Source organism: Pholcus phalangioides, unplaced genomic scaffold (assembly GCF_987345545.1).
Source record: "Pholcus phalangioides strain wild (caught in Gottingen) unplaced genomic scaffold, Ppha-v1.0 ptg000009l_1, whole genome shotgun sequence".
Classification (NCBI taxonomy): Eukaryota; Metazoa; Arthropoda; class Arachnida; order Araneae; family Pholcidae; genus Pholcus; species Pholcus phalangioides.
In genome coordinates, this window is record NW_028301602.1 from 16,899,991 (window position 1) to 16,917,704 (window position 17,714).

General features: G+C 32.3%; 1 protein-coding gene across 1 annotated transcript in view; it reads left to right on the forward strand.

Moving 5' to 3' along the window:
- Positions 1-17,714, forward strand: part of LOC149082135 (serine/threonine/tyrosine-interacting protein A-like) — a 40,695-nt gene that overhangs the window by 5,238 nt on the left and 17,743 nt on the right. Inside the window, exons 2-4 of the mRNA XM_089235634.1 lie at positions 1,133-1,165; positions 15,357-15,410; positions 16,413-16,510. Coding sequence (XP_089091760.1) covers positions 1,133-1,165; positions 15,357-15,410; positions 16,413-16,510 — 185 coding nt within the window. The remainder of the gene's footprint in view (positions 1-1,132; positions 1,166-15,356; positions 15,411-16,412; positions 16,511-17,714) is intronic.

Here is a 17,714-nt window from a genome sequence, read left to right on the forward strand (position 1 = left end):
GTTGATAAATACGTTGATAGGAATTCTAAAAACTTTTTGTGTGTGTGCATGTTGCCCCGACTAGAATTTAGTAACCACATATAGAACATTTCAGGCGTCAGTCCAAATTTTATTGCCATGGGGACCTGGTAGTTGGTATCAAATTTTATCACTCTAATCTGAAATTTAACTGCCCGAGTGGGGTGGTGTGGTAAGATGCTTGTCGACCACTGTGAAGGTTGCTGTAAATCTCAGGTTCGACCTGGGGAAAAATACAGATATGTTCCCCAATGAGCTTGAGGTGACCACCAATAGGTGACACCTTCATTTCCAACTCATTAATGGAAATAAATTGTAATATAGCAATATGGCCAGATTTGGTGTTTACTGAAGTAGTAGTAATGAAATTTAGATACCCGCTCATGATGCTAGCCACTAGTGCTGGGGGTGGGGTGTTAACTTCTAATATATCTTTTCATTACCATGTTTTAGACTGCATCTTCAAACTGTTGCTCCCTGAACCATTCAGAGTGCTTGATATTTGTTTCCGATTTCATGCTCACCAGCACTTGATCAACAATTCCAATTAAATATCTTGTATACATTGCACTCAAGGATTGAAATCCTGATTTCATGCATTTCTGTCTGTATGTCAAACTTGCTGAAAGGGTGCACTTCTTTTGATGATGAGTACAGGCAGTGCTCGCGACTAGAAAAAGGTTGAACACTTCTGTTTTTGACTATCCAAGAACAGTGATATGTCACACCTGGTGTTAAAACATGAATTTTTTGGGTGTTCATATCATCCCTCCTATAACCCTAGTGAATAATAATTAGCGTAACATCAGACAATATGTCAACAGGAGACACATCCGTGGGACCAGACTATTTCATGTTTAGAAACAGCTAGAGGATAATCCCTTTTTGGTGATGTGTTGGTGGTTTTCTCTAATGATTTTGCTATGTTTGTCACGCCAGCTTCATCCCAGATTGGCTAACCTTGGTTGGGTTATTTGTTGTGGCCCTTTTACCAACATTTCTCATAGATTTCTTACATGTTACCTTCCTTCTGTATGTTTTGCATGCATACTTAATGTGCAAAGAAAATGCTGGTTATTTGTGTGTTATTTTAACTTTTCTTGTTTTTTTTCAGATCTGGACCTATTACATGAGGAGAGATATGCAGGTAAAAAAATGAAGCTTAATGTCAAAAATATGTGTAACATAGTCGTTCCTCTTTATTCACTGGGGTTACATTTGGAAGGTCACCACAAATAACACCAGCTATAAACTTTCATTTTTTAGGCACTAAGACTGGGCGATATTAAGAATTTCACACTGTCAACCTTACATCATGATATATTGATATGCTGGGCTTCCCCTCAGAAAAAATTGTAAGAGTAGGATGGGGGTTACCCCCTAAGGCAACATAGTTATAGCCTTATGGGACCTCTATTTTTTTCTTTAAACACTTTAAAAAAATTTCCCATACTGCTATTTCAGTATCCCAGAAGATTAATTCGAGCCAAAACAAAATGACAGAGATGACTTGATGACAAAAACAAGTTTTGGCCAAAACAGTGTACTACCAACCACAGATAATTCTTTTCTGTCTTTCCTTACAGTATATTCTTTTTTTGGAGCCTTCCAAGGTCCAGTCTGTCAACTCTCTTCGACAATGCACAGTAAAATACGAAGATCTGTAAGTTTTTCAAGAATGACATTCACATGAAATGAGTTTTTGGACCCTCAAACTGAGCAAAAGAAAAATTAAGTCATGTGGCCCACAAGGCAACTGGGGGTGGGGCTGTGGGACACCGAAAATTTTTACTGAGTGGTCACAGCCCCACCCAGTAAAAATTTTAGGTGCTGCAGTTTTCTAGTTACCCCAGCATCTGGGATTTGTCCAACCCTGCTATTCACACACTGATGCTGTTGAAGTGTTGAAATGATGTGGTTGCGTAAAATAGATTATATTGCTGGCCAAGTACAGCATCATCTACTTGTACATTTTAAAGTTTTTTTCTTTTCTCAAAGAAAATTCCATTGCTTCATGCAATGGGCCCATGCATATTTTCAAGCCATTCTGACCAGCAGTTCTTATTCGTGTTTTGCAATCAGAACTGTTATTATAATCACCCTGTATATAGCGCAATATTTGGCTATATACTTAATAATAATACATATTATATAGTTAATAATAAATACATAAATCACTTACTACTGTACATCCTAACCAAATAGTGACCCAGTACGTATTCCAAGGAATTTCTAACTGAAAATTTTTTTGGGCAAGGATCACCGGCAACTTCATGAACCGGCCTATTTCGGGCTTTTACTACTGCACAGTAGACCCTTGATTAGTTGGGGATAATGCTGAAAATATGTAAAAATAATTCAATATTAAGCCCGGTGGCATTATACAGTATGAGATGTGCTGCTTCCTATGGAAAGAAAATGAAAATGTCTGAGGTAATGTAACTACTAGTACACTGGTCTTTTTAATTACAAGATCACCTGCCCTTAGCATGCCAGTGAAGTCACTACTGTTGCTGCTTCTTTGTGAAAGGGAGAAAAAGTCTAAGATAAAATATACGACCACCACATGTGTAATGCAATCCTGATTCATGATATTGCTAAGATATATAGAGCATCAGAATGTATCGCAAAATTAAAAAATGCAGTAAGAATGAGAAATTTTGATACTGTATATAATTTTCAGCAACTAAAGTACTTAATATGAAAGAAAATTTATATTTAGGCTACTTTTATGAGATTTTTTTTTTGTCAAAAAACCACTTATATCATCTTAAGATATACCATCAGAATGTACCCCAAGAATAAAAAATGTGGTAAGAATAAAACATATTGGCTAATAATGAACCAATGTGATATTTTTAAGGGGGAAAATTATATTTAGGCCAATTTATGTGATTTGTTTTTTAAAAAACCACTTGGTTAAAACCAACAAGGTTTAAACCAAACAACCCTGGTTAAAACAGTGCAAAAAAATAATCAAACAACAGCTATTTCACGTAAAGTGAGATGGTCGTGTAAAGAATCAAGTTACGTCACTGTGATTTTCGATAGAGTACTAAAAAATCAGTCATTTGGCTCCATCAACCTATCTGTGAATATAGGTCCTCTTTGTTTGCTGACAGTAGAGATGTGAAGTGAGAATATTCTCGGAGAGAAAGAATATTTTCTTGGATGTAAAAATTGTGGAATAATTGAGAATATTCATTTTTCTTTTTAAATAATGATATTTTTTTACTAATTTTGTTTATATTATGAAATATGGATCAGTTTTCATTGCCTGAAATATTTAAAACAAGGCAATTTGTGACATAATCACCCCCTATAACTTTTTAGTCCGAGAATATTCTTGTGGTGGTCATGATAAGTTTTAAAAGTTTGGTTATGAAGATTTTAGAAACATTAAGATTAAATTATTTAAAACTTTTTTTTAAAATAAATTTTCTGAAATAAGTTCAAAACAAAAAAAAATTAAACCAAAGTTGATTGATAAAGGAAGCTATTCTTATATAACCACCTTTATTCTAAGAAGATACGGAACTGTTGTTTTCTTCAATGTATAAGGCTCGGTTCAAAATTAAGACAGTCAAACCGAAAGATACCCAGGCCACATCGCCATATGGCAATATCGGCTCATTGTCCTCTCGAACTGGATACCTCTGGCAATTTATTCATAAAAAAGCATTCATTACAAAATATACATTACAATCATAACAACTAAAATCGTTCGATTGGTTTGCGCATGCGTAACAGCATTATTTGGTTTGTTGGGAATGTAACTGCCATATTGCCATCATTTGATTATTGTCTGCCTTTGCAAGACAGTGTATCAAAATGAGTGTTGTAATAAATCCCGCCAGTTGTGAAATTTGATCAGTGATTAGATTTCTAAATGCAAGAGGACAATGCTGCAGAAATTCACTGTCAATTGTGTGAATTCAAGCAGCATTATATTATTATAAATCGATATATCGCCCAGTACTATTAATGGCATTACATTTAGAAGATCACAGCAAATACGAAAATTCTGCAAATAACCCAAACCATAAACTTCTGTTTTTTAGGCATCTTGCTTCTATGTTGTGTGGCAGAAGTCAAAAGAAGTGTCAAGTAATACTCTCTGCAATATTTTCTTTAAAAAAACATCATAATGGATGTTAACTGTTTCTTAATTTCAGTAATTTTTATCCTCTGTTAATTTGTTAGAATATGGTGACAATTCTTCCTCTAACAATAATGGCATTGATGCAATTCATCCATAACTTTGAGATGTTTCGTGCATTTGTATCTTTCTTGATTGCCTGCACAATCATCACTGAACAATGTTTATAGCGGGTCCTAAATGTTTGTATAACCCCTGATTAAGCAGCGAAATGCTGGGTGTTGGGTTAGGAGGCATACAGAGAACACATCGCGTCATGGTGTTCAGGGGGCATTTTCTGGTATCTGAAGAATTTTGAATAGCGTCTTTACTACGAAGGCACTTTCTGACTTCTGGAACAAAACACTGTTTATACAAATCCAGGGATAGTTTTTTGTAGTCCAAGCTCTTGTTCATAAAAATTATGGGGAACACATGACTTCTAAGTTCCTTCAGTGCTTGTGGATTTGCAGATTTAATAATGACAGTTATAGCATGAGTTGTAGCTATAGCAATGGCTGATCAAATTTTAAGTTCTTTTTTCTTTATACATCTGACTGTAGATTCATTGATGCTGTAATAATGGGGCACTGCTGCAATCCATAAACCATTGTCAATATTTCAAATTTTCCTTCCAAGTTATTCATTTTCAGAAATATTCAAATAGCAGTCTTTTTATAAACATTTCCAGAATCGCTAGAAAAACCTTTACTAGTAGTTTATAAAACGTTTATTTTTATCATGTACAATTTATGTTTTGTTCCAATATGAGAAATAGTACTGCAAAGGTGTTTTCCAGAAAAATGGGAAAATGACCACGAATGCGAAAACTGCAAATATGAAATCAGTAGGGCTGAACAGTAAAATATCAACAAATCTCTTTAAAAAGGGATTTTTGGATGACAGTAAAACCATCCGGTTCACCTTTACTTATTTACTTCTGACCTTGTAATGTACACATTTTGCACTGTGCTTTTGGAAGTGTTCTTGAAGAGCATCATTCTTGAAAAACTTATATTTTTTCATAATTTTTTTTTCTTTTTTAATTGGACAAAACAGAACACGTTACAAAATACATAAGAAAGACAGATGACAAAACAAAATACATAATAAATAAACAAAAATGGACATACATATACACCCACTCTGTGACCCTCAAGGGACCTCAAGGGACTTGTCCTTCCAGAAGGTCGAATAATTTGTAATACTATATTTCTATTTTTCAAGCAACCTTCATTATTGTTCTATTATCATAAACAAAAAAAAAAACAATAATTTATGATTGTGTGCACGCACAATAATTGGATTTTTATAACATCACAAAAATATGTTGAAAATATTTAAAATTAAAACAAAAAATACATCTTGTTCATAGTATTATCTCTTCAAATTTTGATTAGTGTTCATGAAAATTGTTGAAAATATAGATATTTATGATAGATATCTCTATGCACAAAAATTAAACACGTGTATTGTAAAAGTTAGAAAAAAAAAATATTTTTTTTGTATTAGTAAATATTTCTATTGTATTGGCATTTCAAACACAATGCTCTTTGCAAAATCAAAAATATTATAATTCAATCTTTTATTAGTATAATTAGCAGTTTGGTATTTATTTAATACCTTTGGAGCAGTGTAACTAAAACTTTTTTTGAATAGAGTTTTATTTGTTTTTGGCACTTGATATTCCATACTTAATCTACTTGAAGATCTGTTTCGATTCTTTATTAACCATTCTTCATTTGCTATAACAAATTTTATTATTCTGTATATATAGTTTTGTCTTATGGATAATGCATGGCACTCAGTTTTGTTTTGGTTAGTGGGATTAGTTTTTATTGTGAATCTGCTTTTATTATATATATTATCTAATTTATTTATGTTAGTATAATATGCACTTCCCCAGGCACAGATTCCATACGTTACAATTGAATATATCCATGCGTAAAATATATCTTTAAAAAAATTTTCATCTATTGCATTTTTAAGTCTATATAATACCGCTGCAAAAGTTCGAATTCTTTTAGTTATTTTTCCACAATGCAAATTCCATTTTAGGTCGTCCTGTATTATTATGCCCAGATAATTGTAGTCGAAAACTCTGTTTATTTCTTGGCAGTTACAATATGATATACTATGACTAGGGGAATGGTTATGAATTTTTATATGTATATTATTAAAATTATTTATGTTTTTTGTCTTTAAGCAAAAATATTTAGTTTTTTGAATATTTATCTGCAGTTTGTTTTTACTTAGCCAACTATTTATTTTGAAAAGATCTTCTTCTACTTTTTTTAATAAATTTTCCATTTCCATCTCTTCTACATACAGTACTGTATCATCGGCAAAAGATATTAAGTTTCCATTTAGTTTTAGTTTACAAAATTTGTTGATATATATGAGGAAAAGTACAGGTCCCAGAACTGATCCCTGAGGTATGCCTTTTTTTACTTCCAAGAATGTACTAATTTTTTCATTTATTTTAACTGCTTGTTGTCTATTGTAATCATATGTTTCAAACCATTTCAATATATTACCACGTATGCCAGCTGAGTAAAGTTTCTTAGTTAGGATATTAAGGTCAACATAATCAAAGGCTCGTTTATGATCTAGGAATACGGTTATTGAGTGTTTGTTTAAGTTATATCCATTGTTTAAACGATTACATAAATCAATTATAGCCATTTCTGTATTTTTTTTCTTTTGGAATCCGTATTGGTTGGTGGCAAAAAATTTTTGATGATTTAAGAAATTTAGAAGTTGTTTTTTTATACATTTTTCCATAACTTTTGAAAAAACAGGTAGAATAGAGATTGGTCTGTAATTTATCAAGTCGGTTGCATCTCCTTTTTTGTAAATTGGGTGTACCAGGGAATATTTGAGTTCCGGATAAAAAAGTCCATTTGATATTGATGAATTTATGAGATTTCTTACTACGTCTAAATGGTATGTTGAAATAATTTTAATCATTTTAGGGGTAATTTTATTGTCTCCACTTGATTTGTTTTCTTTTATTTCTGTAATTACATCCTCTATTATTGCATCAGTGGTTTCAAAATAAAACATAGAATTACTTGCATTATTATTATTTGTTTGTGTTGTGCAAAAATAATGTTCATTTTCTTCTACATCCTCCAAATTTCTGTTTGAAATCGACATTGAATCTTTCAGCCATATCTGAAGCACATTGGAATTCTGGTAATATGTTGTTCTTTATATTTTTGTTCAAAATGGTTTCATTTATACATTTCCATTGCAGCCTTTTATTATTTTCACAAGTGTTGAAATTGTTTGTAATGTATTTCAGTTTTGTGGTTTTTATGAGTTTTTTTAATTCTTTGTCGTAGTTCTTGTATTCTATTTCAAAGGATACTATATTTGGATATTTTTTGTATAACTTTTCTTTGTAGTTTATTCTATCTATAATTTCCTTGGTGATCCATTTTTTTCTTGGATTTTTTTGGATTTTTTTTAACCATTTTAGACCATAAGTTCGAGTTTAATGTTATCACATCCATGAACCGTTTGTATTTATTTTTAGTATTACTCTCTTCAATAATAGTCGTTAAATTCAAATTTGAAATGAATTTTTCAAATGTTTCATAGTTTATTATCGTTATTTGTTCTGTTGATTTTTATATTCCTTTCCAAAAAATTGATGTAACCTATAATTGGGTAATGGTCAGTGACTTGTGTTTTGTAAACAGTGAATTCTTGTGTGGTTGTTTGTTTGGTTCAGGGTTGGCAGGTTTTTGACACATGGCAGTTTTTGACGGTTTAAACCGCAGTTTAAACTGTCACGTCAAAAACCCTCCGTCAAAAACTGTCAAAAACCTCAAATATTGCTTTTCGATATAAAAATTCCCATTGAAAATGCACACGTTAATTGCATGTAATGTTTAAAGTGACTATGTTATACAAAGAATAAATATTTAATAAGATTCTAAAATAATTTTCTACTCCCGACAGAATTATTTTGGACAATATATGTTTTTTTTTCTTATAAAATTTGAATAAAGCATAACATGAACATTGAATGGAAAACTGTGGAACGATTTGACATTCTTTGATTCAAGATGATTCTTGACCTTCCAAAATTTCTTCAACTGCTTATATATATGCATTGATATAAACTATCTGCTGTACTCTTTTTACAACAGATAAGTGTTTAAAAAAGTTTATTACATCATGTATGTAATGTTGATTTCTGTTATTATTAAATTATCTAGATAACCACTGATACTTAAAACAATACTCTTATTGCACATAACCTTGAAATATATCTAGCGATCAAAATACTAAATTGTAGAACTAAAATGTCATTTAATTTGGCAATGCTAGCTTGTATATGTCAAACTTGGTTTATTCTTACTTTTGCACTATGATATGGTACATTTACTAGTATTTATAATGCAATGGTTTTCCAATTGAAGCTGTATTCAAACGTGCAAAACAAATGCTTTGGGTATCAAGTTTTGTCAGCTCTGCTTTGGTTGAAAATACTCTTTAAAGCTGTGTGAATTTATACACACTGATCTAAGAAATTTTCAGGCGAAAATAAATGAGTTTAGTTAGTGCATTAACAGATGCTGTGTCAGAAATTTTATATGGAATAAAATTTTGGGCAGATCAGAAAATTTAAAATATCAAAATATATATTTTTCCTCAGTAATTATAATTCTGAATATAAAACCCTTTAATCTAAATAAAAGTAAGTATTTTGTTATTTAACATATCTATCAAGTTAACAAAAACTATTTGACATCATTGACAGTAAGATTTTGATAGTTTTAATACCGAGTTAGTTTCTGGGGTCAAAAACCTAACCCTGATGCCCTATCATACATATTTTGAATAAGCAGCTCTAATCCACTTTACAAATTGAACACAGGTAATGAGTAGCTTAGATAAATAAACCATACAATTATATTTTATATGTTCTAGACTAGATATGTTGAAAAATTCAAAAGTGCAAATTATAATTAATATTTTGTTTTAATTATTGTAATAAATTAATGTTTAAAAATAAAACATTGTAATATGCCAAAAAGTAAGTTTTTCATCATGTTGTGCACCTATTATGTTCGAAACATTATCAAAAGGCATTCATTTAGGTTTTTGACGGTTTTCGACAGTTTTTGACGTCAAAAACCCAACCCTGGTTTGGTTCTATAGAAAGCGTGGTCAATACATGTTTTAGTTCCATTTCTTCGCTAGTTACGTTTTCATGTAATGGATGAAATCCATTTAACGTCATTATATCAAGATATTTTGATGTTTCTATGTCTTCTCCATAAAGATTAATATTTATGCCTCCCACTATTAATGTATTACTTTTCGAATTTAACATGTAAAACTCCAATTCATCATTAAATTGTGATATGGTATAACAATGTGATCTGTAGATTTGTAATATTTCTAGCTCATAATCAGGGAGAAATATGCAAAGTTCTTCTGCTGTTTGGAATTTATAGCTTTTTTTTTGTATTGATTTAATTGGCTTGTTTATATACATAATAACTCCTCCTGACCTATTATAGGTTCTACAGTTTGCATAACTGTAATAGCATAGCTGCCAAGTCTCCCGAATTTTTCGGGAATCTCCCGAATTTTAGCTTCATCGCTCGACCTCCCGAAAAGTTCTTAAATCTCCCGAATTTTTACAAAAATCACAAAAATCCCTAATTGTCCCTAAAAATTTCCTACTTCATTAAAAAAAATCCCCGCTTATGAAAACAATCCCTAAGCAATTTCTTGTGGGGCATGAAGCCTCTTTTTTTTCCCTTTCGAAATGACGTCACACGTCGTAAATCGGTAAATTCTCTTTTTAAGGAAGTTTTACAAACCCTCTGATGGTAACAAGAAAGTTGTTTGTCTTATCGTGCAGGGAAATGGCTTAGCAGCCAATAGTCCTGGATAATAATTGAAGATTATAGTGACGCGCATATGGTCAAAATTTCTTTTGTTGAAGTTACGTACGTGCGATATAACAAAGCATGAATAATGATAAGCAAAAACATATTTAATCAATTTTAAAGATACTTATTCCCCGATGAATTTCCTTTCATCAAACGTTCCAGAAGAGGGCCGACTTTTCCTTTTTGTGCAAGTTGTGTTACGGACATAAACATGGGTCATGGTGGAAAGACTGACATCGTCACACATGTGAAATCAAATAAACATCAAACAAGTGTCACAAAAAAAGTCAGTGTTCTTCAAAAATTGACAGTGCTTTCCTTCATCTTCCGATGATTTTGGCGCAGAATGTTTGTTCACAGCGTTTCTGATTGAACACAATATTTATTTTTACATCATTGAAGTTTTGGCCTTCAATTTCACTTGTTTTTTGCGTAGGAATTTTATTCCCAAGGGTTTAACTTCCATGTGTGTAAAATCCTTATTTTAATTTGACTTCAGTTTTTGAGTAGGGATTTTAGTCCCTACGCTTTAACTTTTATGTTTGGAAAATCCCTATTTTATTTGGAAAAATCCCTATTGTATTTATTAGGGAGTGGTTTTAGCATAAAATATGGGTTTGCGTGAAAATCTCCCGAATTTTCATTTTCAAAAGTTGGCAGCTATGTAATAGTCATTTATATTATCTGAAATATAATAATTAAACAATTCCTCTGTTTCTATCCATATTTCATTTAGACAAATAATATCTATTGATACATTCAAAGACTTTAAAAATGCTGTAAAGTTGTCAAAATTTGCTCTTAAGCTTTGTATATTAAGTATTAAAAATGTTAGTGTTTTATTTATGTTAGCGGGTCTTTTGAAAAAATTTTGAACCTCTTCAATATCCTCCAATGGTTTTTGGTTTAGTGTAGACATTTGATCAATATCAGTTTCCATTTATGTTTGTGTCTAGTTTGTGTAATTGCTCTTGTTCTGTTATTCGCAATATTTTTGACTTTTCATCTTTTCGGAGGAAAATTTAACCTTCTTTAACCCATGCAAATTTGTAGTCGTTTGCATTTTTAAATTGTTTTACCATAAAAAAAAACTTCTTGTTTTCTATTGTTAAATGTTCATTGACATAAATTCTGTTGTCTTTAAAATTAGTATTGATTTGGTCAGCTGTTAACGTGTTCTGTCCTCTCGCTTGCTGGATCCAGATGGTTTTTGATCTTTCACTTTGAAATCTTACAATAATCGGCCTAGGTTTCTTGTTGTTCTGCGTTGGAACTCGGTGTGCACTTTCTATTACAGTTTCTTGTTGAATATCCAAGTTTATTTTCACTTTTTGAAGTATTTCATCAACATTTTCATTCTCAATTTCAGGAATTCCATTGATCTCTACATTGTTTTTTCTGCTTCTCGTTTCAATATCATTCATTCGTTGTTTCAGTTCTTTAAGTTCAGTCTTCAAATTTTTGTTCTCTAATTTCATTTCCTCGTTTTCCTCTGTTAGATGTACCACTATTTCTTTCACGTTCTCTAATTTTTTACCAATGTCATCCATACGCCCTGAATTGAATTTGATTGCCTTTATCACATTTTGTATCTCGTTCTCCAGATGTTTTTGTCTCTCAATAATTTCCTGTGTTGCTTGCTTGATGGCATTTCTTGTTTCAGCTCTCTTATATTGTCAAAATTTTTGAAATTGTCATCCAATTCACTGTCTTTGCTGGTTTTTTTCTCTAGTCCTTGATTTGCTGCGACACATTTGGTGCAAGTATAGTCTGTTTTCTTTGCTTTTGACATTTTTCTGAATGTAGCTTCCTTAAAACCTGTGCAAACTGGATGTATATATAATTCACATTGTTTGCAGCAGAAAAATTCGTTTTTGTCAATCACTTCGTCCCCGCAGGTACTACACTTCAAATCTCCCATTTTAAAGAACGGAGAAGAGAAAAATAAATAATAATTTGCCTGGTAGAGAAAATTCAAAACAGAAAAATCACCGAAATAAATGTAAAGTTCTTAGTTTGATAGGTGGTTTATAGATGGTAGCACGTGCACCACATAGATGCTTGCAATCACGTTGCTTTGTTTATGTATTTTCAATGCTTATATTTCTATTTTAGAAATACCATAATTAGCAGTTTTAACACATTTTATGACAATATACTCATTATTTTTCCTACCTTTAACTTTCATACCTAATTTAAAAGGATAATTCGTTAATTATTAGTCAAAAATCGGGAGCTTGTAAATCACAGGTATGTAAACAAAGGTGGCCATTGCCAGATCTCCTCCAGATTTGCTGAGCATTGTCAAAGAGTTGACAGAATGAACTGTGGAGGACTCCAAAAAAAAAAGAATATAATATATATTGTGAGAGGAGAGACAAAGAATTGTCTGTGATTGGCTAGAGTACACTATTTTGGCCAAAAATTGTTTTTGTTACCAAATCATTTCTGTCAGTTTGGTTTGGCTCGAGTGAATCTTACAGGATACCAAATAGTACTATGTGGGGGGGGGGGGAATTTAGGGTTTTTTTTATTATTATGCTATGATTATGTTCTCTGGGGGAGGAGGTACCCTCCCTCTCCTACGTTTTCTAATTTTTTGAGTAGGAGCCCCCTGAATTCACGAACACTGAGGGCCAACTGTATAAAGATATTTACTTCTTTTCATATCAAAAAATATAAATATGTGAAGCAAAAGTCATTTTCATGAATTGCCAACTCAAAAATATTGAGCATAAAAAATTGAGCCACTTTTTTAATTCTGAACACATTTCTTTTGTGCCAGCTAGATTCGAATGTGAAACGTGCTATAAAGTATAACACCGTGTGTTTCATAACTTTTTTGCCCATGGTCTCCTTTGAAATATGTTTTAGTCTCATAACCCCCATCTTTTTCTTTTATCTGGGACCCCCATCAATTCTTATCTAGATGCAAAGACATTTCTATTTTTTGCATTATTTTCCTTTTCTAGACTACCCATTCCCTGATCTTGCTACCCTGAGCTACAGCCTCGCATAACTCCCCCTCCATGTGTAAATATATCTGTTGAAATCAGGATCCTTTCTAATTGGATTGATATTTTGTATATTTACAGATAACAAAAATTTTATAAATAAGGTCTATCTCCGGATTCCTGGATTCAGTGAGCCTCCATCTTGTGGAAGTTCTATGCTAATCTAATGTCATAGGACCTAGTACTTAGCTGGAAGTAACAGCTTCCATATTTACATACTTACATACTTACTCTCAAAAATGATAGTACCAGTTCTTAACAAGTAGGCCTTCAGTGGACATGATTTCCCCAGACCATGCCCAGATGAGGCCTTAAAGTAGTCACTCTTTTTCTTTACCATATTTATAACCTCTAGGGGGCGTACAGCAATATATGATTGATTACCATATTTATAAAAGCTTGATTTCTTCACATCCTAAGTTTTTTATTTTCACTGCTTCTTTTTAATTTAATTTGCACCTGTGGTCCAAATACACCTTAGAATACGCTATCCCAGGACCACAAAGGGGAGCCACGTGGGACATGCTCTATGAGGAGTGCCAAATCTGAGTATAAAGTATGAAAAAAAATGCTTTGTCGACCAAGAAAATATAAATGGGGGGGGGGGCAAAAATAGTACTGCATGGGTAGAGGTTTTTTCCTTGAGCTGCCCCCTAGAGAAAGACTAAAGCCCCCAAAGCGAAATGTACCGAAATCTGCGACATTCGTCGCAGAACAATCTGGAAGAATTTTAAGAAAAGTGTAGGAAGCACTATTATGGGGATTTTTACTGCACAAGCATTTCCAGTCAGCCGAAAGGCTCGTTGCAGAACAATGCAAGCCATTCTGTTTTTGGGGTACCTAAGTATAGCGTAGCTCACCTGTATGGCAATGAGGTAATTTCAAATAGTGGCTATCTGTGGTGAAAAAAAGAGGTATTGCAAGAAAAACGAAATCTCAGGGAAAACCTTATTTCAATAATTCTGATTGTTAAGGATATTCTAGACTTGAAAATTTCTCACGTGTGTCTCATATTAAAAGTAATAATAATTTGTATCGCATATGATTTTTCATTCATATATATGTTACAGTTAAATGTGATAAACCCATTGAGTGAGATTATACATGCTCAAAAAGAATATCAAAATTAGTTGTTTTTTGCAACATAAAGCCAATATTGGTGTATGGTAATGTGGCCTGGGTACCTTTCAGCTTTAAATTTCCATAGCATATTCATGGTTGTGCCTCGTAAAAAATTGACTTAAGCGAAGTTCATCACATCATTGGAACTAACAATTTTAGTGGATGTTGCTTTTTTTTTTGCAACCATTTCTCCGGCCTCAATTTTCAAAAAAATAATAATAACCCTCTCTCTCCTCTAATAGCTTATTCATTCACATTCATTAGGCACAGGTAAGAATCTGATCCTAATATATTTTGGATGCATCAGAGACTCAATTGTGGTTGAACTTATGTGTGTGAATAGACCTTATAGATTGTTAAAAGTAGTTCTGCAGTACAGCTTTTATATCTGAAGGTGTTTCATTTGTTATTCCTTGCCTATTAATTTTCAGATTCTGCAGCAAAGGGAATTCCAAGCCCCCTGGCCAAAGCGCTTATGTTGTTTCTTGTGATAGAGCCTAGATGTCTTGCGGTTTTTACAGCCACATGAATTTCCTAATTTTTTTTCTCCTATTTAATTTGCAATGAAAATACATTCACATTTATTCATTTATTATTGATCTTTGTTTTTGTTTTTTTTGGACTCCTAATTGTTATTAGGGCTAGAATTTTTATGACCCAAAAATCAACAGAATATGCTCCATAAAAAATTCATTAATACCATAAAAACACTAAAAATAAACTGTAAAACTCTAAAGAAGCTGCATTTACAGCTTGACTTTTTCCCTAAAAAAATACGGAAAATTACAAGATTAATTAACTGCCAATCATTGTCAGTTGTTGCTAAAATCAGCAATTACAGGAAATGAAGCTAGGTAAGAGCCAGCTTGGGGGTAAAAAATCTCCATTGTTCTGCTGAAATATGCGAAATATTCCTCCAAAATATGAAATTTTCATATATATGCCTTTTTTCAATTCTGAAAATGAACTGAAATTCTGATCATGAAAAAATGTCTTAAAATTACTGATAATCATGCTCTATTGCTTAAAAATAGCAAAATATTAAAAATGCATAAAAAATATGAAAAGTCATGGAAATCCTAGCCTTGGTGTTTATTTTAATGCATTGATATCAAATTTTCAAGTTTTATGCATATTTTCTTGCAGGAAATTATTCCGGGTTTGTACCTAGGACCATATTCATCTGCAATTAAGTCCAAGGTATGTGTACATAAATCTGTTTAATTTCAACTTGGCCTGCAATGAATATTATGTGATGTCTGTGCATAATCTTCATTACTCTCAAATAACACATTAACCGTTATAGCGGTATTCCCTTGATATCTCAGGTTTTTAAGTCCTCTCAAAATATCTTGGGTTCTTAAAATTTTTTTATATGAAAACAGAAAACAAATTAATTATGTGAACTGAAAAGCAAAAACACGTGAACAATGAAAATTTCAAAAAGAAATTAGAGAATTCAAAAATGAAAAATTCAAAAAAGAATTCAAAAATTAGTCATAGCCAATGTCTAGGGTTCTCATCAGGGGGGAACACCCTGACATTTGCTTAACACAGAACGTTTCTGAGAGCATATCCTGGCATTCATAGCCTCAATAGATATTTGATCCCAGACGTTCTGCTGAAGGACCATTGAATTCAAAAATCGAAATAAAAGCAAAAACAAATGTTTTTGTCAAGTAGAAAAGAAGCAAAGTAGCAGTTAATATAAAATAGATAAAATGAGAAAAAGAGATAACTGCACAAAGCCTACAGACATTGTGCTATGACTTTTTTCATTTTTGAATTCTTCGATTAATTTCTTTTTGAAATTTTCATTGTTCATATATTTTTGCTTTCCAGTTCACATAATTAATTTTTTTCGGTTTTCATATTAAAAAATTGATATTTTAACAATATATATATATACAAAAGGAAAAGCAAAAAAATTGAATTTTAAGAGAGTGAAATAGAACCTATGCAGTGGGTCTTCATCAGTGGGAACCCCATGCATGGTTTGAAAAGTGTAGGCGTTTCTGAAGGGTGGCTATGCCTAAATGCATTAAAAATCCCAACCCTTGTTCCCCAACGCCTGCCTTTTTTTTTTGAAAGAACAAGTGAGCAGCACTAGTGCTTTTGTCATTCAAAAGATATTTTTTCACTACCTCTTCATTTCTCTTGTATTTTTTATCACTATATATGTGTGCACTTTATTCATTCCAGGCTGAACACCTACAGAATCTTGGCATCACTCACATTGTTTGTGTCAGACAAGATATTGAAGCACATTTCATAAGACCCAACTTCCCTGAGAAATTTCAGTGAGTCAGTTTGGTATTTTTTGAATTATTTTTCAGTAGCTGATGTAATTGTGCTGTTTTAGGGTATAATATTTACTGGTTAGCAGAGAGCTTGGAAAATTCCAGTTTCCAGGTTGCTATGGTGACTAAAAAAATTAAGATTTTTCCCCAAGTTTTCTATGTGTTTAAGGGATTTTTTAATCCCCAAGTTTTCTATATCTAATACAAACCTGAAGACAATACAAGATGTTGGGAATTTATATCAGCGTGTCTCTTAACTTCGAAAGAAGGTCATAAAGTCCCAGAAAAGTATAAAATATTATTATGGACCATTTTTTCAAAAGATATCGACTCCTAAAAAATTTGACTGACTCCTGATTTTTTCAAATTATTTGCCAAGCTCTGCTGGTTAGTATAAAGTGCTCCAATTTGAACTGACTGGGAGGAAAAATTCTTGAGTATGTAACCGACTGGGTTTTCAAAAGAAGAGTTAAAAAAACCTGTTAATTCTATTTATTAATCAAAAGGTAATAGAGTCTGGGGCCTACCTTGCTTCCTTATATGCATATATCATAGCTGCCAAGTCTTCCGAATTTTTCGGGAATCTCCCGAATTTTAGCTTCAGCGCTCGACCTCCCGAAAAGTTCTTAAATCTCCCGAATTTTTACGAAAATCACAAAAATCCCTAATTGTCCCTAAAAATTACCTACTTCATTAAAAAAAATCCCAGCTTATGAAAACAGTCCCTAAGGAATTTCTTGTGGGGCATGAAGCCATTTTTTTTTCCCTTTCGAAATGACGTCACACGTCGTAAATGCGGAAATTCCCTTTTTAAGGAAGTTTTACAAACCCTCTGAGGGTAACAAGAAAGTGGTTTGTCTTATCATGCAGGGAAATGGCTTAGTAGCCAATAGTCCTGGATAATAATCGAAGATTATAGTGACGCGCATATGGTCAAAATTTCTTTTGTTGAAGTTACGTACGTGCGGTATAACAAAGCATGAATACTGATCAGCAAAAACATATTTAATCAATTTTAAAGATACTTATTCCGATGAATTTCCTTTCATCAAACGTTCCAGAAGAGGGCCGACTTTTCCTTTTTGTACAAGTTGTGTTACGGACATAAACATCGGGCATGGAAAGACTACCATCATCACTCGTGAAATGAAAAAAAAAAACATCAAGCAAGTGTCACAAAAAGTCAGTGTTCTTAAAAAATTGA